The sequence below is a fragment of the Silurus aristotelis genome, assembly GCF_946808225.1.
Source record: "Silurus aristotelis genome assembly, chromosome: 10".
In the NCBI taxonomy this organism is placed as follows: Eukaryota; Metazoa; Chordata; class Actinopteri; order Siluriformes; family Siluridae; genus Silurus; species Silurus aristotelis.
In genome coordinates, this window is record NC_139583.1 from 16,653,990 (window position 1) to 16,677,892 (window position 23,903).

The 23,903-nt window shown below is 36.8% G+C and overlaps 2 protein-coding genes across 6 annotated transcripts in view; both read right to left on the reverse strand.

Annotated features, from left to right (window-relative positions):
* Positions 1-23,903, reverse strand: part of LOC310732306 (uncharacterized protein) — a 1,052,581-nt gene that overhangs the window by 333,065 nt on the left and 695,613 nt on the right. The gene's annotated exons all lie outside the window — the stretch shown is intronic.
* The window catches only part of chd2 (chromodomain helicase DNA binding protein 2), a 77,524-nt gene that overhangs the window by 16,399 nt on the left and 37,222 nt on the right, over positions 1-23,903 (reverse strand). For 2 of the 4 annotated variants that reach the window (XM_083552579.1, XM_083552580.1), the window contains 20 exons: positions 21,023-21,133; positions 18,838-18,999; positions 18,345-18,481; positions 13,738-13,963; positions 13,440-13,540; positions 13,299-13,340; positions 12,937-13,106; positions 12,617-12,741; positions 8,425-8,641; positions 8,196-8,285; positions 7,883-8,073; positions 7,400-7,588; positions 7,125-7,287; positions 6,866-7,018; positions 6,465-6,536; positions 5,808-5,957; positions 5,568-5,716; positions 5,365-5,461; positions 3,178-3,270; positions 2,920-3,090 (listed from right to left, as the gene is read on the reverse strand). In XM_083552579.1, the coding sequence (XP_083408705.1) occupies positions 2,920-3,090; positions 3,178-3,270; positions 5,365-5,461; positions 5,568-5,716; positions 5,808-5,957; positions 6,465-6,536; positions 6,866-7,018; positions 7,125-7,287; positions 7,400-7,588; positions 7,883-8,073; positions 8,196-8,285; positions 8,425-8,641; positions 12,617-12,741; positions 12,937-13,106; positions 13,299-13,340; positions 13,440-13,540; positions 13,738-13,963; positions 18,345-18,481; positions 18,838-18,999; positions 21,023-21,133 (2,809 nt within the window). The remainder of the gene's footprint in view (positions 1-2,919; positions 3,091-3,177; positions 3,271-5,364; positions 5,462-5,567; positions 5,717-5,807; positions 5,958-6,464; positions 6,537-6,865; positions 7,019-7,124; positions 7,288-7,399; positions 7,589-7,882; positions 8,074-8,195; positions 8,286-8,424; positions 8,642-12,616; positions 12,742-12,936; positions 13,107-13,298; positions 13,341-13,439; positions 13,541-13,737; positions 13,964-18,344; positions 18,482-18,837; positions 19,000-21,022; positions 21,134-23,903) is intronic. The other 2 variants (XM_083552581.1, XM_083552582.1) reach the window with 1 other exon arrangement.

The following is a 23,903-nucleotide window of genomic DNA, read 5'->3' on the forward strand; positions in this document are numbered from 1 at the left end:
CTGCTTTGTAAGCACCAAAGGGTTTTGCCAGAGCTGAAATATATATGCAGAAAAAAATCTACACATATCTTGTATTTACACACATACCTTGTGTTCAAAACCTTATACATTCTGTGACATAAATGCACATTTTAAAATACTATACAGCCAGGATTTTGTGGATACCTGACCATCCCACCCATGTGCATGCAAGAGCATCTTGTTTTAAGTCTTAGGCATTATTATGAAGTTAGTGCCAACTTTGCTATTATTAAAAGTAGATATGGACATATGCTGTCAATCATTATACCTTACTTAAAGCTACTTATACTTACTACTTTTGCTATATTCTGGTGACGTTTAGGCTTTGCTCATATAGGGTAATGGTATCAAATTGACTCAATCAACTTTGTTCAGGCAAAACTCCACTGATTGATTGCTGACCAACAAGTATGTATCACTGTGTATTCAGCTAGGTGGTATTTTCCTCAAAGAATGGAATGTGTTGCTAATTGCAAGAAGCACCAAAAGTTTTATTTTTCAATTAAAAGCGGCCAACAGTTTTGTAACATTTCATGCTTTTAGTACTGTATATAGTGTATATAAACTTAACCTGTATTCCTAATAAGCAACTTCCTGTGTGTAATTAATGGGTTAGTAATTTGAAAATAATATTACATCAGATATAAGCAAATTTCTTAAGGTGCTCATACAATTGTGTTTCCATCGCAAATAAGCTATCTAGCATGTAGCCTAGCCTAACCATTATATTGAGGTGATTTGTTATTATTATTATTATTATTTTTACAGAGCAGTGGGTGTTCAACTTAACCTCAAATATTTATGTATGTGTTGCTTTACATTTTCTTTATTCAGAACTCAACATCTACCACTCCTACTTGAAGACACTAATTATTAGTGTTAAGATACATTTTATTAATAGACAGCAGCATACCTTGCATGTTGTTGCTTAACTGCACTTCATTATAAATATCTCAACTGAACATAGTGTCCTCTCTCAAGTCATTAAGAGCATATAAACTACTTTAATCCTCACAATCACTCAGACCTATACTTAATACCTTTCTGAAGCTTGCTACTGTTCCTAAGATTTAAATTTCTCATGTGGGTATGCAAACATGTTTGTGGGGAACATGCTTCAACTCTTTTAGCCACAGAATCATTAGCCCACAGCATAAGCTTGGGCACAGATGTGGTGCAAGAAGGCCTAATAAGCTAGCTCGCTCGCTCGCTCTCTCTCTCTCTCTCTCTCTCTCTCACTTTCTTTCTCTTTAGAGCTACACATGCTATTCCTAAGATACCAGTGATCCTGACCACCTCTGCTCTCCAGACCTGCCTGATTCATCACTTCTAGATGGCGTTCTCGTCAACGGGACACCACTCGATGCTGCTGAAGATGCACCACATGGACAGCCTAAAAAGAGGATGCCCCACATGGACAGCCTAAAAAAAAAACAAGATTACTATGGAAGATACTACTTAGAATCTATGAAGATGGATTTGGACTGCAATTAATGTGTTTTACTAAATAACAGTTTTACTATAATGGATCAGGACTACCAACTGTTACGAACATTTTGCACTCAAGCTTTTATCAGTGAAGAGTTAATAACTCTGTATGTAAAATCTATATGTTAAATCCATAATTAACTCCATTATTACACAATTGTTTTTTTGCTTTTGTTTTATATTATATTATAGTAGGAGTTTATATGTGATCACATTATCCTTTTTAACACAGATACCTATGGGTTACCTTTAAGATAAGAGTTTTTCCTAAATCACCTCTGATTTGCTTAAAGGATATCTTTATTAATTTGGAATTTCATATTTTCATTCTAATTACTGTAAGGATGCATATGTGACCGTGTATAATGTTGAAAGTGTTGAACAAATAAAATTTTAAATGCTCAGCAAACAGTGTTAATTCAAATTCATTCCAAAGGTGTTTAAAAGGCTTGGGTGCATAACTCTGTGCAGGCCAATGGAGCTTTTCCACACCAACCTAAATAATCCATGTCTTTATGAACTGTGCTTTGTTCTCAGGGATATTGATGTTGGAATAAATTTGGGTTTGTCTCCTTATTTTAAATGCACGGAATATGCTACATAATATTTATTTTATTTATATACGTAATGTAAAGCTACCACATATATTACATTCTGGAAAAATTTATTTTCTGGATGCACTTTGGTCAAGGCCTACATGAGTGTGATATTCAGGTGTCCACATTTATAATATCAGTGGGTTTAGATACTAAAGTAAAAAATATAGGTAGAGAGATAGGAAGACAACAAATTCTAAAGGATTTATGAAACAAAGTACTGTACATTGTTTAGAAAATTTTGGGTGTAACACTTGTCTACAAAAACACCAAACCTAATCGAAGAAGTTTTATCCCTTATCCTTTGTAAGAGCAATAGAGCAATCAGGTATAACATGAAAAGCACTTGCAAGTGAAATAAATAAGATTGATTATTTAATAACAACAGCTCTCATCAAAGATGGAATATATAAGCCAGCAAGTAAGCAGTTCTTGTCAGTTTTTGAAGATGAGGCTGGTGCTAGATAATAGGCAAGAGTAAGGATCTGTGCAACTCAAACTGTGATGGCTAGATGACAGGATAAGAGCAGCTCCGAAATGACAGGTCTTGGGGTGTTTCCAGTATACACTGGTTGACACCTACCAAAAGTTGTCCAAAAAAAGAGAACAGATGAACCTAAAATTCACTGTACACGTGAGACAAAAGGAACATAGCGAGTGATCTGATGGCTCAAGGGATTAGACCACTCCCTGCCTAAAAGGATTAGACCCCAGCACGCACACACACACACACACACACAATAATAGGTTTCATGGATATGGATGATCAGTGTAAGGCACCTATTTTATAAGCCTCAATAAAGTGACAACTTACTCTTTTATTTGAGCTTCTGCTCCGTGGCAACATGTAAATATCCTCCATTTCCTTCTGTTTCTCCTCTTCCTCTACGCGCCTTCTCTGATCATCTGGAATTATCTCATCCCAGTTCCGCACGGGCTTCTCCTCCAGCTCTGATGTGGTCTCATCCATGTTAAAGTTGGCCACCTGACAAAGTTAACACATTTTTTGTACAATGTTTTATCTTTCTAAATATTTAAATTCATCAAGACCTACAGACATTTTCTAGCATACCTTAAATTGCGACAGCAGCTCATCTGTGGCACTGGAACCTTGATCACTTTCCCTTGTTTCAGCAAGCCTCAAGATCTCATCAATGTCCATTTCCTAGGAAGAAAAATAATAATAATAAAAAAGCTATGTTTTGTATTCCCTTTAATTATATTGATTTAATTGAGCAATTGATTTAATTGATTAAGTTTAGACACACATTATATATATATATATATATATATATATATATATATATATATATATATATATATATATATATATATATATATATATATATATATAAATAATTATATTGATTTAATTGAGCAATTGATTTAATTGATTAAGTTTAGACACACATTATATATATATATATACATATACACATACATACATACATACATACATACACACACACACATACACAGTATATATAGTTCGAAAGGTGATCAAGAGATACTGCTGTTGAACTAAACTATGTTTAAAAGGTTATCATGGCATCTATTAAATAATAAACAAAATGCAAATCAGTTTGACACATTTATCAAACCATGTATTCTGCCATAACAATATATATATATATATATATATATAAATTGCAATCAATTGTTTGCGATAACTTGCAATGAGTCTGTTACTGCGCTGTGGAGGAATTTTGCTCCACTTTTTCACCATTCAGCCACATTAAAGGGTTTTTGAGCATGAACCGCCTTTTTAAGATCATGCCACAGCATCTCAATAGGATTAAGGTCAGAACTTTGACTAGGCCACTCCAAAGTCTTCATTTTGTTTTTCTTCAGCCATTCAGAGGTGGACTTGCTGCTGTGTTTTGGATCATTGTTCTGCTGCAGAACCCAAGTTCTCTTCAGCTTAAGGTCACTAACAGATGGCCGGACATTCTCCTTCAAGATTTTTTTAGTAAACAGCAGAATTCATGGTTCATCTTGGGGATCATCAAGATGTTTTCTGAGACACGCCTTTATGTTCTTTTTGCTCAGCAGCGGTTTTCGTCTTGGAACTCTCCCATGCAGACCATTTTTGCCCAGTCGCTTTCTTATGTGACCTCTTGGATGAGTCGTCGCTGTGCTCTTGGGTAATTTTGGTCGGCCGGCACTCCTGGGGAGGTTCTCCACTGCTCCATGTTTTTGCCATTTGTGAATAATGGCTCACACTGTGGTTCACTGGAGTCCCAAAGTTTTAGAAAAGGCTTTATAACCTTTTCCACACTGATAGATCTCAATCACTTTCTTTTTCTCATATGTTTCGGAATTTCTTTTGATCTCGGCAGGATGTCTAGCTTTTGAGGATCTTTTGGTCTACTTTGTCAGGCAGATCCTATGTAAGAGATTTCTTGATTGTGAACAGGTGTGGCAGTAATCAGGCCTGGGTGTGGCTGGAGAAATTGTAATAAACCACAAATTTAACAAGGGGGCAAACACTTTCACACAGAGCCATGTAGTTTTGGATTTTGTTTTCCCTCAAAACTGTATGTTGTGTTCACTGGTGTTATCTTTTACTAATATTTTTATATATATATTTTTATGTATATATGTATATATATATTTTTATGTATATATGTATGTATGTATGTATATATATATATATATATATATATATATATATATATATATATATATATATATATATATATATATATATATGTGTGTGTGTGTGTGTGTGTGTGTGTGTGTGTGTGTGTGTGTGTGTGTGTGTGTTACATTTAATATTTAATTTTCTAAAGATATGTTCTGCTTATTTTCAGCAGACTTTAACAAAATGTCTTCATTCATTCCATCCTTCATTCATTCACTCCCTCAAAATGCGGAATTGTAAGGATTTTCTTCTTTTAAAAGAAATTCTTGAAGCAAAAGCCAAAGAATCCATATTGCCAGAAGTGGCACATATACATGCATGCGCAAAACAAAATCACCACAAGTCGCATTTTGGCTACAGATTAAGTAGCCACCGTGACACTGCGCTAACTCTATTTCCTTTTTTATACTCCTGGAATTGTTGTTTATGTTTTAAAGTTAAATAATAATAATAATTAACAAAACAGTGACACTACACAACATTAGAAGGCGGAGACTAAACAAACTTACGTAAAATCTTAATAAGTTCCCACAGGAACATATTAAGTGGCGGACTATATGTTCCGCAATGCATCCCCTAGTCTACACTTAAAACTGATTAATAATAAATGAATACCTGTGGCTCTGATTCCTCCTCTTCAGGTTCTTTAAACAGATCTTCGGCACCAAATTTCAAGATAGCAGCCAACTCCTCTTTGTTAAAAGGATTTGAACTGGAAACAGTTCCAGTGTAATTAAGGAGAATACAATGGAATTTTTATTTAGTTTCAACAATGAGCACATTTTCTGCTATAGGAGAAAAATAAAACAAAAGCTCACTTTGAATTGCCAGAGTTGTTGTCTAGTATTGTTCTTCCAGTGGTGTCCATTCTTTGTATTACAAGATGGTCTAGCACCATCTTTTTTTTTGCCCTTTCAATAATATCCTCTTCCACAGTGCCTTTTGTGACCAAACGATAAATATTAACCTAAACAGAATTGAAAATGCACATTAGTGTAGTAATACCCCAATGACACGGTCAAAATGTTTCTGTAAGTTTCATGAATAAGGAGTATTACTTGTTTCTTTTGGCCTATTCTGTGGGCTCTGGCCTGGGCCTGCAGGTCATTCTGAGGGTTCCAGTCAGAGTCGAATATGACAACAGTGTCTGCTGAGGCCAAGTTGATGCCCAGTCCTCCAGCACGAGTGGACAAGAGAAAACAGAAATCCTGGAGCAGATGAAAATTAAGCACAGTAACAGTGTTAAGATATCAGTGTTGCTTTTGTAAGACTGTGCATGCACCTTCATTCTTGTGAAAGCCAAGACACCCTAGGTTAGAGGGCAGGTACCACCCCTTTGTTAGCTTAGCCTAGAGTAGCCAGCCAGTTTGTTTGCCTTTTGTTAGGTTATCTTATTACTCAAGTTAATTTCTTTGGTACTGTCCATTTTCTTCTGCCTCTGTGAGTCTTAGTTCCCCTGTCACCTTTGTCTTGTGTCTTTCCTGTTGTGTATAGTCACTCTAATGATCAAATGCTAAACATACTGACAAACAAAGGCAATAACCATACCCTAATCTCATACGCTGGTCCTATTATATTTACCAGTATTTTGATTAAAAATAAATAAATAAATAAATAAAAAGAATGAAATATATCTTTCCCCAGATACAAAGAGTCAATCACAATGCCACCCAAAACTGTGTGAAAAGGCATAGCCATCCAGTTATGGTACATACCTCTGAACCTTCTGCATTAAAGTGGTCAAGTGCTTGTTTCCGAAGCTCTCCCTTGATGGAGCCATCCAGTCTCTAAATAAGAAAAAGGAGCCACAAAGGAAGTCAATACATCAGCATTCAAGTTGGGGTTTGTTCTACAAACAAGTGTAAAAAAGTGTTTCCAGTCCATATTAAAAAATAACCAGTAGATAAACAGAGCACTATTCAAAATATAGATGCAATCCTTTCCAAATCGTTTCGCAAACATAACTACAAACATACCATCTAACTACCATTCAAAACCCAGTCTAAAAACCAAAACATAAATAAGTTTTAGCACAGAGAACATTGGTAAATTTAATAACTGTATATGTCAAAGTTTAAAATAAATTTACTGGAGGAAAAATATCATACCAACATACCTGGAAAGTATAGCGTTTCATGGCCAGATAATCAGCTAAAATGTCCAGCATACGGACCATCTGAGAAAAAATAAGCACACGATTGCCTCGTTCCCTCAGTCTCGTTAGCAATTTGTCCAAGAGCACAAGTTTACCACTGCCACGAACAAGTGCCTGCCCCGGAAAAAAATCAGTTCATATTAGTGTTGAAATTTGAACCAAAATATAATCTAAAATAATTTAAGGTTATAAAGCAGATTGTCACCCTAAGAACATATACCTGCAGATGTTCCTGAGGATTCTCATTTTCACACTCATCTGGGTGCTTGATGAGAAAGCCATGATTACAGCATTTCTTCAGCTCCATAACAATGTTGAGAAAACCAGAGGAACTGCCTCTAGTACCTTTAGATAAGGCTTTGTAATTCCGTGTCAGAATCCACCTTAAATTAAAAAATGACAGATGAATTTTTTATTTTTTTTTAAATAAGAAAAAAGGGCTATATCTCAAAAGCAAAACTTGAGGTTAGAAAGTGTATACAAAGAAGGAGCTACTTGTAAAACTGTTTCTGTACGGCTGACATGTCCACTCTGAGTATCTGCTCCACTTTAGCAGGCAGCGATTTCTCCACATCCTTTTTAACACGCCGCAGAAGAAAGGGCTCAAGCACTTTGTGCAGACTTTGGTAGCCATTGTCCCTGCCCTTACCATGCTCTTCTTCAAAATCCTCCCACAACTCAAACCTAAAAACGAAGCAAAGGTCTAGCTTTCAAATGTGCAGAAAATTTGGTATAGAAACATTTAAAAATCTTATCTAAAGTCCAGATGAAACCCTAAAAAGCAACAATATTTAATTTATATCTCATTTGTCTACTTTAGTTGTATGTTAATAAAATTCTTCAATAACCGTGAATCACTTGGCATCTGTTGTTGATGTTGGCACAAATAAAAAAAAATCCACAATATAAAATGTTGCATCTCAGTAGATGGTGAAATTCTAACCTAGGTAAAACTGCAATTAGCAGAGTAAAACCTACTTGTCAGGCATTAGAAAGTGCAGGAGGGACCACAACTCTTTAAGTGAATTCTGCAATGGTGTTCCTGTTATGAGTAGCCTGTGGTTAGACCTAAAATCTATTAGTGTTTTATACAGCAGAGAGTCATCATTCTTCAGCCGGTGAGCTTCATCCACCCCAAGAAATGCCCAGTTTATGTTCCCCAAAACAGCCTGCAATAAAAAGACCAAAAACTGCTGTTTTCAAAGCAAACACTTAAAAAAAAAAAAAATTCAGCTACATGCACACATATAAAAGTTAGGATTTTGTGTTTTTTACAGAATATATTCATCACCTTATCTTTTAATAGAATTTCATATGTGGTCAAAAGTGTGTTAAACTTAATTCTTTTGGTCTGCTGGTGAATCCATTCATAATCACGAATCTGTAAAATATATATACATAAAACTAAAGTATCAGTCTCACACACAAAAACAGGTAACAAAACAAAAACATTTATACTTTTTTTTATATAATAACTGTATACTCAACAAACATCCATGAACATTCAAGTGCATTTGTACCGTCTTTCTGCTCAAAACATCCCCCAGGTAGACCACAACGTTCATGTCAGGAGCCCAATTACTGAACTCACGCTGCCAAGATGTGAGTGTAGAGAGGGGAACAACCAAGAGGAAGGGCCCATACAGCTGGTGCTGATGGAACAGGTAGGAAAGAAATGAAATTGTCTGGATGGTCTTCCCCAGGCCCATCTCATCAGCTAAGATAACACTGTTACACCTAAACAACATGATTGAACCACATTAGCGATTGGCACAGACAATCAAACTCAGAATTTACAAACTGATGGGTCTCTCTCTAAGTATAGTGGATATAAAGCCTACAGACCCCTTAAAATGGCAGTTTGTTGTGGTGTAAAAAAATTAAACCAAGATAAATCATGTCAGAACCTTTTCCACCTTTATTATAAAATTGCAAAATATAGATTAAATAGAAAAACAAACAATTAAAGTGAATGATTAATAGATGTTCTTATAGGATTTTCTGACATCACCTTGATCACATTCAATTAGAAAAGCCATGGGACACAGAGATTTTAAAGCAGGTATGGATCTCATTATTAAAAAATATTTATTAGAAGAGGGTTTAAAAAATGTAATTAAAAACAAATGAACACACCATTAAGCATTGGAAAGGTGTTAAAAAAACAAATAGAAAGAAATCTCATAAATTCTATATTTCATGTGTATAGTGGGGCAAACATTTTTAGTCAGCCACCAATTGTGCAAGTTCTCCCACTCAAAAAGATGAGAGAGGCCTGTAATGTCTATCATAGGTGCACTTCAACTATGAGAGACAAAATGAGAAAAAAAATCCAGAAAATCACATTGTCTGATTTTTAAAGAATTTATTTGCAAATTATGGTGGAAAATAAGTATTTGTTCACTTACAAAACAAAAGCAAGATTTCTGGCTCTCACAGACCTGTAACTACTTCTTTAAGAGGCTCCTCTGTCCTCCACTTGTTACCTGTATTAATAGCACCTGTTTGAACTCGTTATCAATATAAAAGACACCTGTCCACAACCTCAAACAGTCAGACTCCAAACTCCACTATGGCCAAGACCAAAGAGCTGTCAAAGCACACCAGAAACAAAATTGCAGACCTGCACCAGGCTGGGAAGAATGAATCTGCAATAGGTAAGCAGCTTGGTGTGAAAAAATTAACTGTGGAAGCAATTATTAGAAAATGGAAGAAACAAGACCACTGGTAACCTCTCTCAATCTGGGGCTCCACACAAGCTCTCACCCAGTAGGGTCAAAATTATCACAAGAACGGTGAGCAAAAAACCCAGAACCACACGAGGGGGACCCAGTGAATGACCTGCAGAGAGCTAGGACCAAAGAAACAAAGGCTACTATCAGTGACACACTACGCCACCAGAGACTCAAATCCTGCAGTGCCAGACGTGTCCCCCTGCTTAAGCCAGTACATGTGCGGGCCAGTCTGAAGTTTGCTAGAGAGCATTTGGATGATCCAGAAGAGGATTGTCATATGGTCAGATGAAACCAAAATAGAACTTCTTGGTAAAACCTCAACTTGTTGTGTTTGGCAGAGAAAGAATGCTGAGTTGCATCCAAAGAACACCATACCTACTGTGAAGCATGGGGGTGGAAACATCATGCTTTGGGGCTGTTTTTCTGCAAATGTACGAGGAAAGTAAAGAAAAGAATGAATGGGGCCATGTATCATGAGATTTTAAATGAAAACCTTCTTCCATCAGCAAGGGCATTGAAGATGAAACGTGGCTGGGTCTTTCACCATGACATTGATCCCAAACACACCGCCCGGGCAATGAAGGAGTGGCTTCGTAAGAAGCATTTCAAGGTCCTGGAGTGGCCTAGCCAGTCTCCAGAGCTCAACCCCATAGAAAATCTTTAAAGGGAGTTGAAAATCCGGTTTACCCAGTGACAGCCCCAAAACATCACTGCTCTAGAGGAGATCTGCATGGAGGAATGGGCCAAACTACCAGCAACAGCGTGTAAAAACCTTGTGGAGACTTACAAAAAACGTTTGATCTCTGCCAACAAAGGGTATATAACAAAGTATTATGATGAACTTTTGTTATTGACCAAATACTTATTTTCCACCATAATTTGCAAATAAATTGTTTAAAAATTAGACTGTGATTTTTGGGATTTTTTTTCTCGTTTTGTCTCTCATAGTTGAAGTGTACCCATCTCGTCTTTTTAAGTGGGAGAACTTGCACAATTGATGGCTGACTAAATAATTATTTGCCCCACTGCATATGGAAGGGTAACAAAACAGAAGCCTTTTAAAAAAATTTTTTTTTTTAAAATGCAATAAAATACATGTTTTGATAATAATACCCGAGGATATTCTAGCACGAAATGAAAGACCAAATGAACAACATTCACAGTGAAGCATGGAAGTGGCAGCATCATGCTTTGGGGCTGCTTTTCTTCAGCACTGGTGCTTTAATCAGGGTGGAGAGAATAATAGTTAGTTTCAAATACCAGACAGTTCTGGCAAAAAAATTTAGCTTCACCTTAAACACTTAAGATACATTACATCTGGGAAATGCCACAAATGTAAATGTAAATATAAGATGAAAAGGAATTTTACCTTTTATCATGAAAATGAACTAAAGCACATCTAAATAAAAAAAGAATGGCTTCACCAAACAAATTAAATCTTGCAAGAATCCAGCAAGAGTCTAGCTCTAAACTAGAGGTCGACAAAATTGATCTGACGACCGATTAATCGGGCGATTTTTTGGCTTTTTTAAATGAATCGGCCGATTGCGCTGCAATTTAGGCCGATTATTAGGTAGGTGCATCTGACACACCAAACCGTTCATGTACGTTCTGCGCTTGCTTGAAAGAACTTAACTCTTCTTTACTAGTCTGTATTCAGCATCCAAACAGGAAGAGTTAGAACAGTAAATATATAAAGCAAGCATTTTTTTCAATCATGATTTCTAAGTTGCTAAGACAAGATCAAAAATGACAGCGTGTTTGCTGTCGAAACTCAGAACCCGTCTCCTCGACACTCCGCCGCTGATTCGACAGGCAGAATTAGCCGATAAACAATTGATGCTGTCCTAAAAAACTAAAGGTGGCTGGCACTCAACCCCTCCAACATTACCAGACTGCCGACTGTTAGCTTGAATTTTGCCGGGCCTTAAGTTCTTACTATTCTTACATAATCTTGCCTTGTATATTTCATAGGTTAAAATATGATGCTACTTTTGGAGCAAGAATGAGAGAATAACATTTGAAGAGAGAATTATAAAGTAACATTTGGAGACAGAATAAGAGTAACCTTTTGGAATTGTGTTTTGAATTAGCCTTCAACTGGCTTTTTGCATTAAAGAATGGCAAATTTTTTGCTAAGTCAAGATGTGCCAAACTGACTGACTTTTACTCAAACATGCTGCTATAAAATCTAAAGATACTTCTAAGTATCTAAGTATTAGTTTTGGGTGTGGGCACTTAAACAACAATGTTATTGTAAATTTTAATTTCTTTTCACTAAAATGACTTATTGTAGGTTGCAATTTGTCATGATTTATCTTGGTTCCATTTTTCTTTTCATCGCAAACCTGACATTTTACAGAGATATGCAGACGTTTTATAACCACCTTGTGTACAAATTAGCAAAGTAAATCTGTTAATTTTTTCCCCCTGGAACATAGTATGTGGCTCTGAAAAGTTGTGTGCATTCTGCCACAAAATCAGTAGCAGTCAGGCACCGACACTGGGCAAGATGAGCAAATTATCACAAAATCTTTAGTGGGGTTGTAGCCAGGTTGCTGAAGAAGCCACTCAACATCCTTCATGCCAATCATGGCAAAGCAAAATCTTACAGCATTCTTGAAAGCTATGTGCCTCAAATTTTTTGGCAACAGTTAGAGGAAGGGTGAAATATGGGTATAATGGTATAATGATTACATACATAACATTTAGATAATTTGTGTATAAAAATATTTTTTTAATTGAAAGAATTAAAATAATAGTGTACAAGAAGCAAAGGCTAAGCTACATATTTAAAGCAGTTTTCACAACATGAATATGTATTTGTTTTATGTATACAAGACAGTTAAGTCTACAGAAATGCAACTGATTAATTTAAAAGTTCATTATAAAATTGTATTTATAATATATATAAAAATAATTTATTTTTATAACATGAAAAAAAAAGTAAAAGTCTTAAGTACAGCACTTAAAGTACCTGCACCAAGAGTGTGCAAGCCAGTTCAGTCCATCTAACTGGTAGTCTCTCAGCTCCAAGTTCTCATCTCCAATATAAGAGGGCTGCTTCTTTAGAGCCACAAATCTGGGTCTCTGTTTTAACACCTTCAAAAAGTTAAAGAACAGAGTCATTCAAGGTCATTCTGATTTGCCATAATACAAGATAAAAAAACTACTGATTAGATGCAAACCCATTTTAATCAGAAATATTAAGACAGCATAATATTGCCATACAAGTAGCAAAAAAGAGAACTATAAATAGATTTAAGATATAAGAAAATGCTTATATAAGTCTCTCACCTTACAGTCTTTTGAGGGGATAGTCTTGGAGACATTCCTGTTGTTGAAACTATCTATGCAAGACTGGAATTTTTTCCCTATTAAGGCACCATTTTCCCAAGTGCACTCTGCATAGGGCAGACCCATCCACTTACACAAGTATTCAGGCTCGTTAGATGTGGTCTTATCCGCTGTTGCAAGGGAGGTAAATGGACTAAAGCATTTGACTAATTAAATTATTCAAAGTCACATACATTTACACTTTTGTAATTATAAAATGTCAAATGAATCACTGTCCTACAAACATGACATTAATTAAATATACTAGCTTGTAGGGGGGTTTTTTGGTTACAAAAATCATTTGAAATGTGTTAAGTACTTACCGGTAAAATCAGAGTGCACTTGTGACTTCCCTGTTCTCGTTGCTGTAAAAACGTTAAAATTCCAAAATCACAAATTTAGAGAGAAATCTCTACAGACAATTCCATGATTCAGCATAATCATTTAATACCTCCTGTACATACCAATGATTCTCTCCACTATCTGAAACTGCTTTTTCAGATCAATGGTTAACTCTTGTTGGCAGTTGTAATATTCCAAATCCTCTGGTGAGGCTTTTTTCAACCTAAACGTGACCAAATTGTGGGATTTAATTATAAAACCTTGTTTCAAGAGCTATATGGAACACTTATTGATAATTCAAGTCATTAGAAAAAAATTAAATTAATAAAAAAAATAAAAAAAAAAATAAAGTTAAGGCAGTTTAAATAACAAGAAATAAATTTCTAAAGTTCAAACAAATGTATGTAAAAATCCCCTCACCATGCACTGAGCTCCTCATTTTTCTTTTTAAAATTTTCCAGTTTTTTCATCCCTTTGGCCTTTCGCTGAGTGAGGGAGTCCACACTTTCCCATGTGTTGTGAATGTAGGACCAGCCCTTCCATTTAATAAGGAACTGAGTCTCTCCTTCGTCCTTTTCAGACTCAAAATCTGCTATGGGCTGTCCGTTGGCCTCTACAGCATAAAGCGTAGTGGCAACCCCGGTAGCTGTGAAGAGAAAGACAGATTTTTTTTTTTATCCACCACAGAATTTATATACAATCTAAAATAGTGATGAGACAATAGCAGGTAGTTTTCTGAACAGAGTTCAAGGACTTAAGCAAGGAGAAGACCTTAAATGTATTTTACTTCACTGGCCATATTTAGACTGAACTAACTGCTTATAAACAAACTACATCCCCTTTGTGCAAGCATTTAGAGGTCAGTTATGTAATACTAAGCGACCATGATGAAAAATGATATGTTTTTTTTTTTTTTTTTTTTTTTTTTTTTAAGATGCAATTTGTTTATAAAAAAAAAAAAAAAAGAAAAAAGAATGTAACGTTAATATACTTAAAATGTTAAGTATAATAAAATAAAAAAAAACCACCAATTTTATAGGGATACAATTTCTAAATCTTATAACCAAATGCAAGTTAAAGCGTTTATGCTTTTTATATTGTCTAAAGAAATGACGGTTTAATTTATTTAAAAAAATTTTGACATCAGTTTAGCTTTAACGAATTTCTTGAAATTTGGCAGACACCCTTATCCACCCTTATATGACAGTTTATTGGTGCAGAGATTTTAACTCTCAGCCTTCTGATAAAAAGTCCAACACCTTCACCACTGAGCTACCACTTACATTCATTTTTTTTTTATTTGTTTTGTTTTTTGTACAATACAAAAAATTTTACTCTTATTATCAGTGTACAGTATATCTCAATGTGTATATTATATTTAAACATTCAGAATTGCATTATTGTTCCAAACATTCTTAAATTACTCCAGTAGGAGTCACAGCACACACAAGTCGCACTGGAGTGAGCTGTCAATCTAAAACTAGTGGACCAGTGATGCTGCTCCCTGCCCCCTGCTAAATTTGAAAATGCAAGAGCCTAATCTGAAAACAAGAACAGGAGAACCCCACATAAGTAAACATAAAATAAACAACTAAAAAAATAAAAAATTCAAAGCATATGTAATGTAGTCAGAGTAAATGTTACTTTTATTTCTTTTATTTTTTTTTTTTTTTGCAGGGGGGTGCAAAAATGACTTTGGAGATAATTCTCAGGCTAATTGTTTTAAATTAAAAGAAACACATTTTACAAATTGAAATGCAATAACAAAAAAACATTTGAGATTAATTATTGCATTTGTAGATTTAAAAAAAAGCATGACTCAAAAATGTTGAAATATTTCTAATGATTTCAAATCAAATCAAATCTTTTGTGTATGTGACAAATAAAATAATAATAAAACAATTATAATTTTATTTGTCACACACAAAAGATTTGATTTGAAATCATGCTCTTCATAGAAATTTGGAGTAGAGGGAGACTTAATGGGAATAGGTGATCATTATCTATACAACCTATGACTCCTGGGAAGTTCCCACTTTAACTGTATTTTGTAAATTTAGCCTAGGTTGTACACAACTAAACTCTCGTCATGTATAGGAAATGTCTGTTACACAATACGTGGGCTGCAACAAATGATCGATAAGTTATGGCTTAGCATGATAACTAGACAACACAGTCACTTGTGAAATGGTGGAGTACAGGGTCAACCAGCAGCTGGGAAAAAGAAAATACACTGGTGTCATGGATGAAGGCAAAACATCACGGTGAGCAAAAACTGTATTTACTCATCGTGTGAAAGTATTATATTTTAACGAAGTGCTACTGTGTGAACTGTTTGCTAACTTTGGGACAGTCGCACTGGATCTGTTGACATGAGTCGCAAGCATCAGGTTGTGCAATTACCTCGCTCCTAACATAGTGATGGATTTAAATAAAGCGGGGCGAACAAACACTAAATCTAAAAGTAGCAAATAACATCAGCAGTAAATTAAATGTTATAGTTTTCAGATAATGTTTATGCATTTATACACAAATTTGTGCACACATTTTTTTCCTTTTTTTTATTAAGCCTGTTATCTTGACTGCGGCTTTACTATGTTCAAATGCTTGTTTTCAATGTTTGTATATTTAATTTTTGCATATACAATCTAATTGTTATATAAAATTAAATCAGTTATATACTAGATGCTTATATATTCACAATAAAACAAATGTCTGTATTTTTTAAGCATGGTTGTAAACTTGCCATCTGCAATTATCATTAAAAACGATACAAATGTTGATTTACAAAATGTATACCTTGCATACTCAAATTTAAACTGTTCTATCATGGTGTGGATGGAAAGAGAAATAGTGTAGGGGTGATTCTAAAGGAAGGGTACAGTAAGAGTGTAGTGGAGGTGAAGAGAGTTTCTGATAGGGTGATGAACGTGAAGCTGGAAGTTGAAGGGGTGATGATAAACGTCATCAGTGCTTATGCTCCACAAGTGGGTTGTGAGATGGAGGAGAAGGAAAAATTCTGTAGTAAATTAGATAAAGTGGTAGATGGTGTAGAAATGAACGATTGGTGATTGGGGCAGACTTTAATGGGCATGTAGGTGAAGAGAACAAAGATGATGAGGAGGTGATGGTAGGTATGGTTTTAAAAAGAGGAATGTGGACGGGCAGATAGTGGTAGATTTTGCTAATAGGATGAAAATGGCAGTGGTGAACACTTATTTTAAGAAGAGGGAGGATCATAGGGTGACGTATAAGAGAGGAGGAAGGTGCAAACAGGTGGAATTTGTTCAATGCAGGAGATGCAACCTGAAGGAGATTGGAGACTGTAAGGTGTTGGAAGGAGACAGTGTAGCTAGGCAGCATCCGATGGTGGTCTGTAGGATGGTTTTAGAGGTGAAGAAGAGGAGGAGGAGAGTAAAGACTGAAAGAAGAATAAGATGGTGGAAACTGAAGGAGGAAGAGTGTAGTGTGAGGTTCAGGGTAGAGGTCAGACAGGGGCTCGGTGGTGGTGAAGAGGTGCTGGATGATTTGGCAACTACTGCAGAAGTGATAAGGAAGACAGCTAGAAAGGTACTTTCTAAAAATAGAAAATAGAAAAGAAGACAAAGAGATGTGGTGGTGGAATGAGGAAGAGCAGGAGAGCATAAGGAGAAAGAGGTTGGAGAAACAGGATTGGGATCAACAGAGTGATGAGAAAAGTAGGCAGGAGTACAAGGAGATGTACAAAGAGATGTACAAGGAGATGCAGCAGCAGGTGAAGAGGGATGTGGCAAAAGCCAAAGAAAAGGCATATGAGGAGCTGTAGGAGAAGTTGGACACTAAAGAAGGAGAAAAGGATTTGTAGCGATTGGCCAGGCAGAGGGACCGAGCTGGAAAGGATGTGCTGCAAGTTAGAGCAATAAAGGATGGAGATGGAAATGTGTTGACAAGTGAAGAGAGTGTGTTGAGAAGATGGAGGGAGTATTTTGAGCAGCTGATGTACGAGGAAAAAAAGAGAGAGAAGGTTGGATGGTGTGGAGATGGTGAAGCAGGAAGTGGATAGGATTAGTAAGGAGGAAGTGAGAGCAGCTTTTAAGAGGATGAAAAGCGGAAAGTCGGTAGGACCAGATGACATACCGGTAGAAGCATGGAGATGTTTAGGAGAGATGCAGTGGAGTTTTTAACCAGATTGTTCAACAAGATTTTGAAAGGTGAGAGGATGCCTGAGGAATGGAGAAGGAGTGTGCTGGTACCAATCTTTAAGAATAAGGGAGATGTGCAGACCTGCAGTAACTACAGGGGAATTAAGTTGATCATTCACACCATGAAGTTATGGGAAAGAATAGTGGAAGCCAGGCTGAGAGAAGAGGTGACCATCTGTGATATTGTGATTTGTGGTTAGAGTAGGGAGCAGGGAGAGAAGAGCCTGAGGTGGAGGTACGTGCTGGAGAGAAGGGGAATGAAAGTGAGTAGGCGTAAGACAGAGTACATCTGTGTGAATGAGAGGGAGGGCAGTGGAGGGGTGCGGTTTCAGGGAGAAGAGGTGGTAAAGCAAGACACTACCAACGGAGAGAAATGCAAGAGTTAATTTGTGACATTTCTTAGCTTCTTAATATGCTTTAGCCAGTCATTTGTCTTGTGAGGAAAGGGTAAGTACAGAGTCAATAGCCCTATTAGTGATACTACAACTAAGTCAGACAATATGAAAAATCTCAAGAACTTTAAATATACCATACAGTGCAGTCTCCAAAACCATGATGAAACAAGCTCTCATGAGGACTGTCCCAGGAAAGTAACACCAAAAGCTACCTCTGCTGCAAAAGATTTCTTAGAGTTCAAGTGGAAGAAATATTTCAACGTCTATTGTTCAGAGGAGAAGGCATGAATCAAGCCTTCATGATCGAACTGATACCATTGTACATTGTTTATTTGATTGAACAAATTAACTATTACTTTGGGTAAGATCAAAGATAAAACATGAGAGAAAATAAGCTTCCAAACCTTCAATAACTGATATAATCGAGAACATAAGAACCTCTTTTTCTCACCTCCTTTCTTGCCAGTCCTTATGTCCATGACTTTCTCAATGGTCTCACTGTCATCATCCTGCACATCCTCTGTCCCCTCTGCCATCTCAATCAGGTCATCAGAGTCAGTTTCAAAATCATGCTGGTCCTCCTTGTAACTGCAGTCAGTAGACACTCATTAAAAAAAAAAAAAAAGCCCAGACAAACATAGCTTTTATTATAATTGATTAGAAATGCTAACATTAAAGAAAAATATGAACAGATAACTAAAGTAGGCAATGAAATAGTGCTCTTGAATATGTTCCAAGACATTGCATTTTTTGCAATGACCATGCACCTTTATATGTTTACAGTGGGTATTAATAAAATATATATATTTTTTTACATTTAAGATTTTCAAAAGTAAGCAAGCTGTAATTGTACCATTTAACTTCATGCTTTCCTTTTGTAAAAATAAATAACCCTGCAAGATGTGTAAGTGATCTTGAATACAAGGGAACAACATTGCTCTTACCTAACTTTCGTAGCTGCTCTTCTCCGTGTCAGTCTTTTTGGCGTATCCTCTTCCTCATCTTCATCATCCTCCTCCTCCTCCTCCTCCGATGTCTCCTGCTTCCTCTGTTTCCGTCCCTTATGAGGTTGATGCTGCTTGGCTGTAGATGATTTGGCCCGAGGCCTGAAAAAGTCACAAATAATGTCTTAATGTTTAACTACTACTCTGGGACACTTTTACATTTCTGCTTCCCCTATATATCTGTATATCACAGTGTAGCGTTATTTAGGCCCTTGTTACACGGTCTCATTAGCCAGTGGCCTTGAAACAGCTTGCAATCGTTTGCAAACAGCTTTTTAGTTACTTTTTTAAAGAACCTTCTTTAATGTTCCCATTAATGCCCTTTTATGCGTTAGGGTTTATAATAATAATAATACATCATCTTCTTCTTCTTTCGGCTGCTCCCATTAGGGGTCGCCACAGCGGATCATCCATCTCCATACCACCCTGTCCTCTACATCTGCCTCTTTCACACCAACTACCTGCATGTCTTCCCTCACCACATCCATGAACCTCCTCCTTGGCCTTCCTCTTTTCCTCCTACCTGGTGGCTCCATCTTCAGCATTTTTCTACCAATATAATTCATGTCCCTTCTCTGCACATGTCCAAACCATCTTAATCTCGCCTCCCTCACCTTGTCACCAAAACATCCTACATGTGCTGTCCCTCTAATAAACTCATTTCTAATCTTGTCCATCCTCGTCACTCCTAATGAAAACCTTAACATCTTCAGCTCTGCTACCTCCAGCTCCACCTCCTGTCTTTTACTCAATGCCACGGTCTCTAATCCATACAACATCGCAGGTCGCACCACAGTCCTATAAACTTTCCCTTTCATTCTTGCAGATACTCTTCTATCACAAATCACACCTGTCACTCTTCTCCACCCACTCCACCCTGCCTGCACTCTTTTCTTTACTTCTCCAACACACTCTCCATTACTTTGCACTGTTGACCCCAGGTACCTGAACTCCTCCACCTTCTCCACCTCATCATAGTCCAGGGAGACTCCTGTCTGACCTCGTCCGTCAACCTGTCCATCACCACTGCAAACAGGAAAGGGCTCAGGGCCGATCCTTGATGCAGTCCAACCTTCACCCTGAACCAGTCTGTCGTACCTACTGCACACTTCACTGCCGTCACACTGTCCTCATACATGTCCTGCACCACCCTCACATACTTCTGACACACCTGACTTCCTCATACAATACCACAACTCCTCTCTCGGCACCCTGTCGTACGCTTTCTCTAAATCCACAAATACACAATGCAGCTCCTTCTGTCCTTCTCTATACTTCTCCATCAACATCCTCAAAGCAAATAAGGCATCTGTGGTGCTCTTCCTCGGCATAAAACCATACTGTTGCTCACAGATGGTCACCTCTTCTCTCAGCCTGGCTTCCACTACTCTTTCCCATAACTTCATGGTGTGACTGATCAACTTAATTCCCCTGTAGTTACTGCAGGTCTGCACATCTCCCTTATGTTTAAAGATCGGTACCAGCACACTCCTTCTCCATTCCTCAGGCATCTTCTCACCTTCCAGAATCCTGTTAAACAATCTGGTTAAAAACTCCACTGCCATCTCTTCTAAACATCTCCACGCTTCTACCGGTATGTCATCTGGTCCAACCGACTTTCCATTCTTCATCCTCTTAATCGCTGCTCTCACTTCCTCCTTACTAATCCTATCTACATCCTGCTTCACATCTCCACACCATCCAACCTTCTCTCTCTGATTTTCCTCATTCATCAGCTGCTCAAAATACTCCCTCTATCTTCTCAACACACTCTCCTCATTAGTCAACACATTTCCCTCTCCATCCTTTATTGCTCTAAATTGCAGTACATCCTTCCCAGCTCAAAATACATAATAATGCATAATTGTACTATTTATTCACGTTTGGAATTACAAATTGAGACATACTCGAATTTTACTTAACAGTTAGTTAATTATTAAATGTAACTGTTATTCTGAAATGAATAGAACATAAGGGATTAATACAGGCCAAAGCGAAGGGGTGAAAATTAAGCCACAGTAATTTCTTATTTATATTTGTCCTTAAAGAGTGAACAAATTATTCATTGTAAAATACTACTTGAGCTGCCTAAAGGCCATCAGGCCATGTTTCGCTACACTCTTACCTTCTAGCAGGAAGTCGTCTGGATCTAACTTTTTTTTCTTCCTGCTCACTCTCTGAACTGCTGTCTTCTTCCTCATCATCTTCATCATTTGAGTCATCTTTCCAGGTATTTCTTTTGAGACAGAAATACCATAAGATTTACCTGCTGGGTCTAGAAATAACTTTAGCTACACCATCAAGCTGTTACTGATAATCTCATCAACCAGAAATGTAGGCATCTAACAGACAATATGCCTGTGGTGGGCTGACTAAATGTATATTTTACACACAACATATGTAATTCCTTATTATACAGAATGTACAAACATCACCATTTCTTATACACAATATACCTGAGACAAAAAGTAAAACAAACACTGGCTAATATAATGCTGGAGGTATCACACCTATGAGTGTGTGGCCTGGTGGTCAATCTAAGATTATTGCACATTTTATTACAAGACAAGAAGAGTGTGAAATTTGAAGTAGAACAGCAGAAATAGAACAGCAATACAAAAACACTGTAATCCACTTTTCTTTTTTTTAACCAATCTATGAAAGTTTTTTTTTTTTTTTTTACTACAAATTGTGGAACATTTTCAGAATAATGGCCAACATATAACATTGCAAAATATTTAAATCTCATCTTTTCCAGTACATAATATTAAAAGTTTCAAATAATCTGGAGAAATCTCTGTGCTCAAGGGATAAGGGCAAAAATCAATATTGTATGTCAGTGACCTTGCCGTTTACATGCTGTTTTTTGCACATCTTTCCTGAACTGCTGCTATATTGCTCTTTTGCACATTTTGTTTACATTTTGGCTACTGTTCAATTTTGTTCACTTTGTCGTGTTATAACAGGTTTACTGGCCACTTTATGTGGCGAGGACACTTAATAGTCTTCAGTTTTATTTCACTGTGTACTGCGTCAGCTATATATGGTTGAAATGACAATAAAAGCTTCTTGACTTGACTTCAGGCTCTTTAAAAAAAGTAACGATTCTGTAATGGATCACTGTAATGGGCTCAATAACACCTCCAGAAATCATTGTCTGTGAACAGTTTGCCATCCACGAAAGCAGGTTAATGCAGGGGCTCATTATCTGTGCTCAGTTCAAAATGTCCCATCTCTGATGGTATGTGAGAGCATTAAAACCTGTAAAATGGGCCGCCTGCACATTTGGTAAGGCATCAATGCTGAGCTGCAGATAAAGGTTTTAGAGCAGAAAGATCCATCCAGAAAACGACTTTGTCAGAGAAGGCTGTGCATATTTCAGCAAGACAATGCTGACTCCATACTAAATTTACTATAATAGGGCCTGCTTGCACTCTAGACGTTCAACCAATTGGAAACATTTTGTTTGTCGTGAAATGAAAAACACCTAAGTTCACAGATGTACATGGACAGAAGATTTTTATTTACATTTTATACACACTTTACGTTTGTTGTAAATACTTTAACATGCGTTTTATTTGAGGAATTGGGGATGTACATTAACATGCATAGCAAACTAATGACAGATTGGTTTGATAAAGGTGTATGAAAGTTTACTCGATAATGAAAGTGCCATGAAAGTATACTTGAACATCTCCTATGGGCTGCACAGTAATCAGACTTGAATAATTAAGTCTCTTCGGGGTGTTTTTGAGTCAGGAAATGTTTTCCTCCACCAGAATCACAGTGATCTGCCCATTGTTCTGCAAGAGGAATGACCCAAAAGCCTTCCAGCCACTGTGCAGAATTTGAATATCAACACCAAGATGAACTGATGCTGTTTATTAGTGGCCGTGGCTACTTAAGCAACAACTGTTGCATGTAACTAATCTCGACTAAAAATATAACCCCAATTTCAACAAAATTGGAAAAATTGCAGAATCGAATAATTTGTAAATCTTATTTTATTTACAATCGAAAATATAAAACAAATGTTTAAACAGAGGAGATGTCGAATTTTAATGAAGGTCATGAATTTGATGGCCACAAAACATCTCAGTGCAGTACAATGAGGTGTGAGTGTGTTGGGGTGGTCAAAACTGTTGAAGAAAAGTGAGGCTGAAGCAGAATAAGGCTGTAGTCTGTTTCCCCAGTGCAGGCAGCGGGGTGGCGCTGTATGCACACTTTTCATGCACAACTTTCACCCAGAGAAGACAGTGGCATTTCTAGAATATGTTTACATATTCTTGTTTGCATGATAGAGATTTACCGTATTTTTCGGACTATAAGCCGCTACTTTTTTCCCACGTTTTAAACCCCGCGTCTAAACAACGAAGCAGCTTATTAATGAATTTTTCGTGGGTTTTTCCCGGTTTCACAAACTTCAAGCCAAAAAACTGAACCCCATAACATTAGACCAATTAAATTATCGAACGGAAACAAAAAAAAAAAAACGCACCTCACCTGTGTTCTGAGCTGCACGGCATCGGGAGAAAAAAGGTTTATTTTTTTTTAAACGCACGACGATGCTAAAAGATAAACTCTCAAGAGAAATTGTTGTGAAAGGAAGGAGGAGGACAGTGAAATATGACTTTCTTGGTAGGTTACTGTTTAAAAACAAGCCGTGTTACAGGCACTGTCTGTCCTGTGTAAAGTTCATTAGTTTTCAGTGTAGACACCTGCGGCTTCTAAACAGGTGCGGCGTATGTATTGTCAAATTCAGTGGGTGCGGCTTATATTTGGTGCGCTTAATAGTCCGGAAATTACGGTAGTCTCATATTTTGTACACCAAAAAATATTTTCCCCCAAAGGTGCCAATGTCCTACATTTTGATCTCAAACCAAATATACAGCAAAAGCATTGCTTTTGTCTTTATAATATTTTGGAAGGAGGTAAGTTGACTGTATAAGTACCTTATAATTTGCATACTGTGGTGCTAGGAAGTTTGTAACCCTTTTCAATCTTCC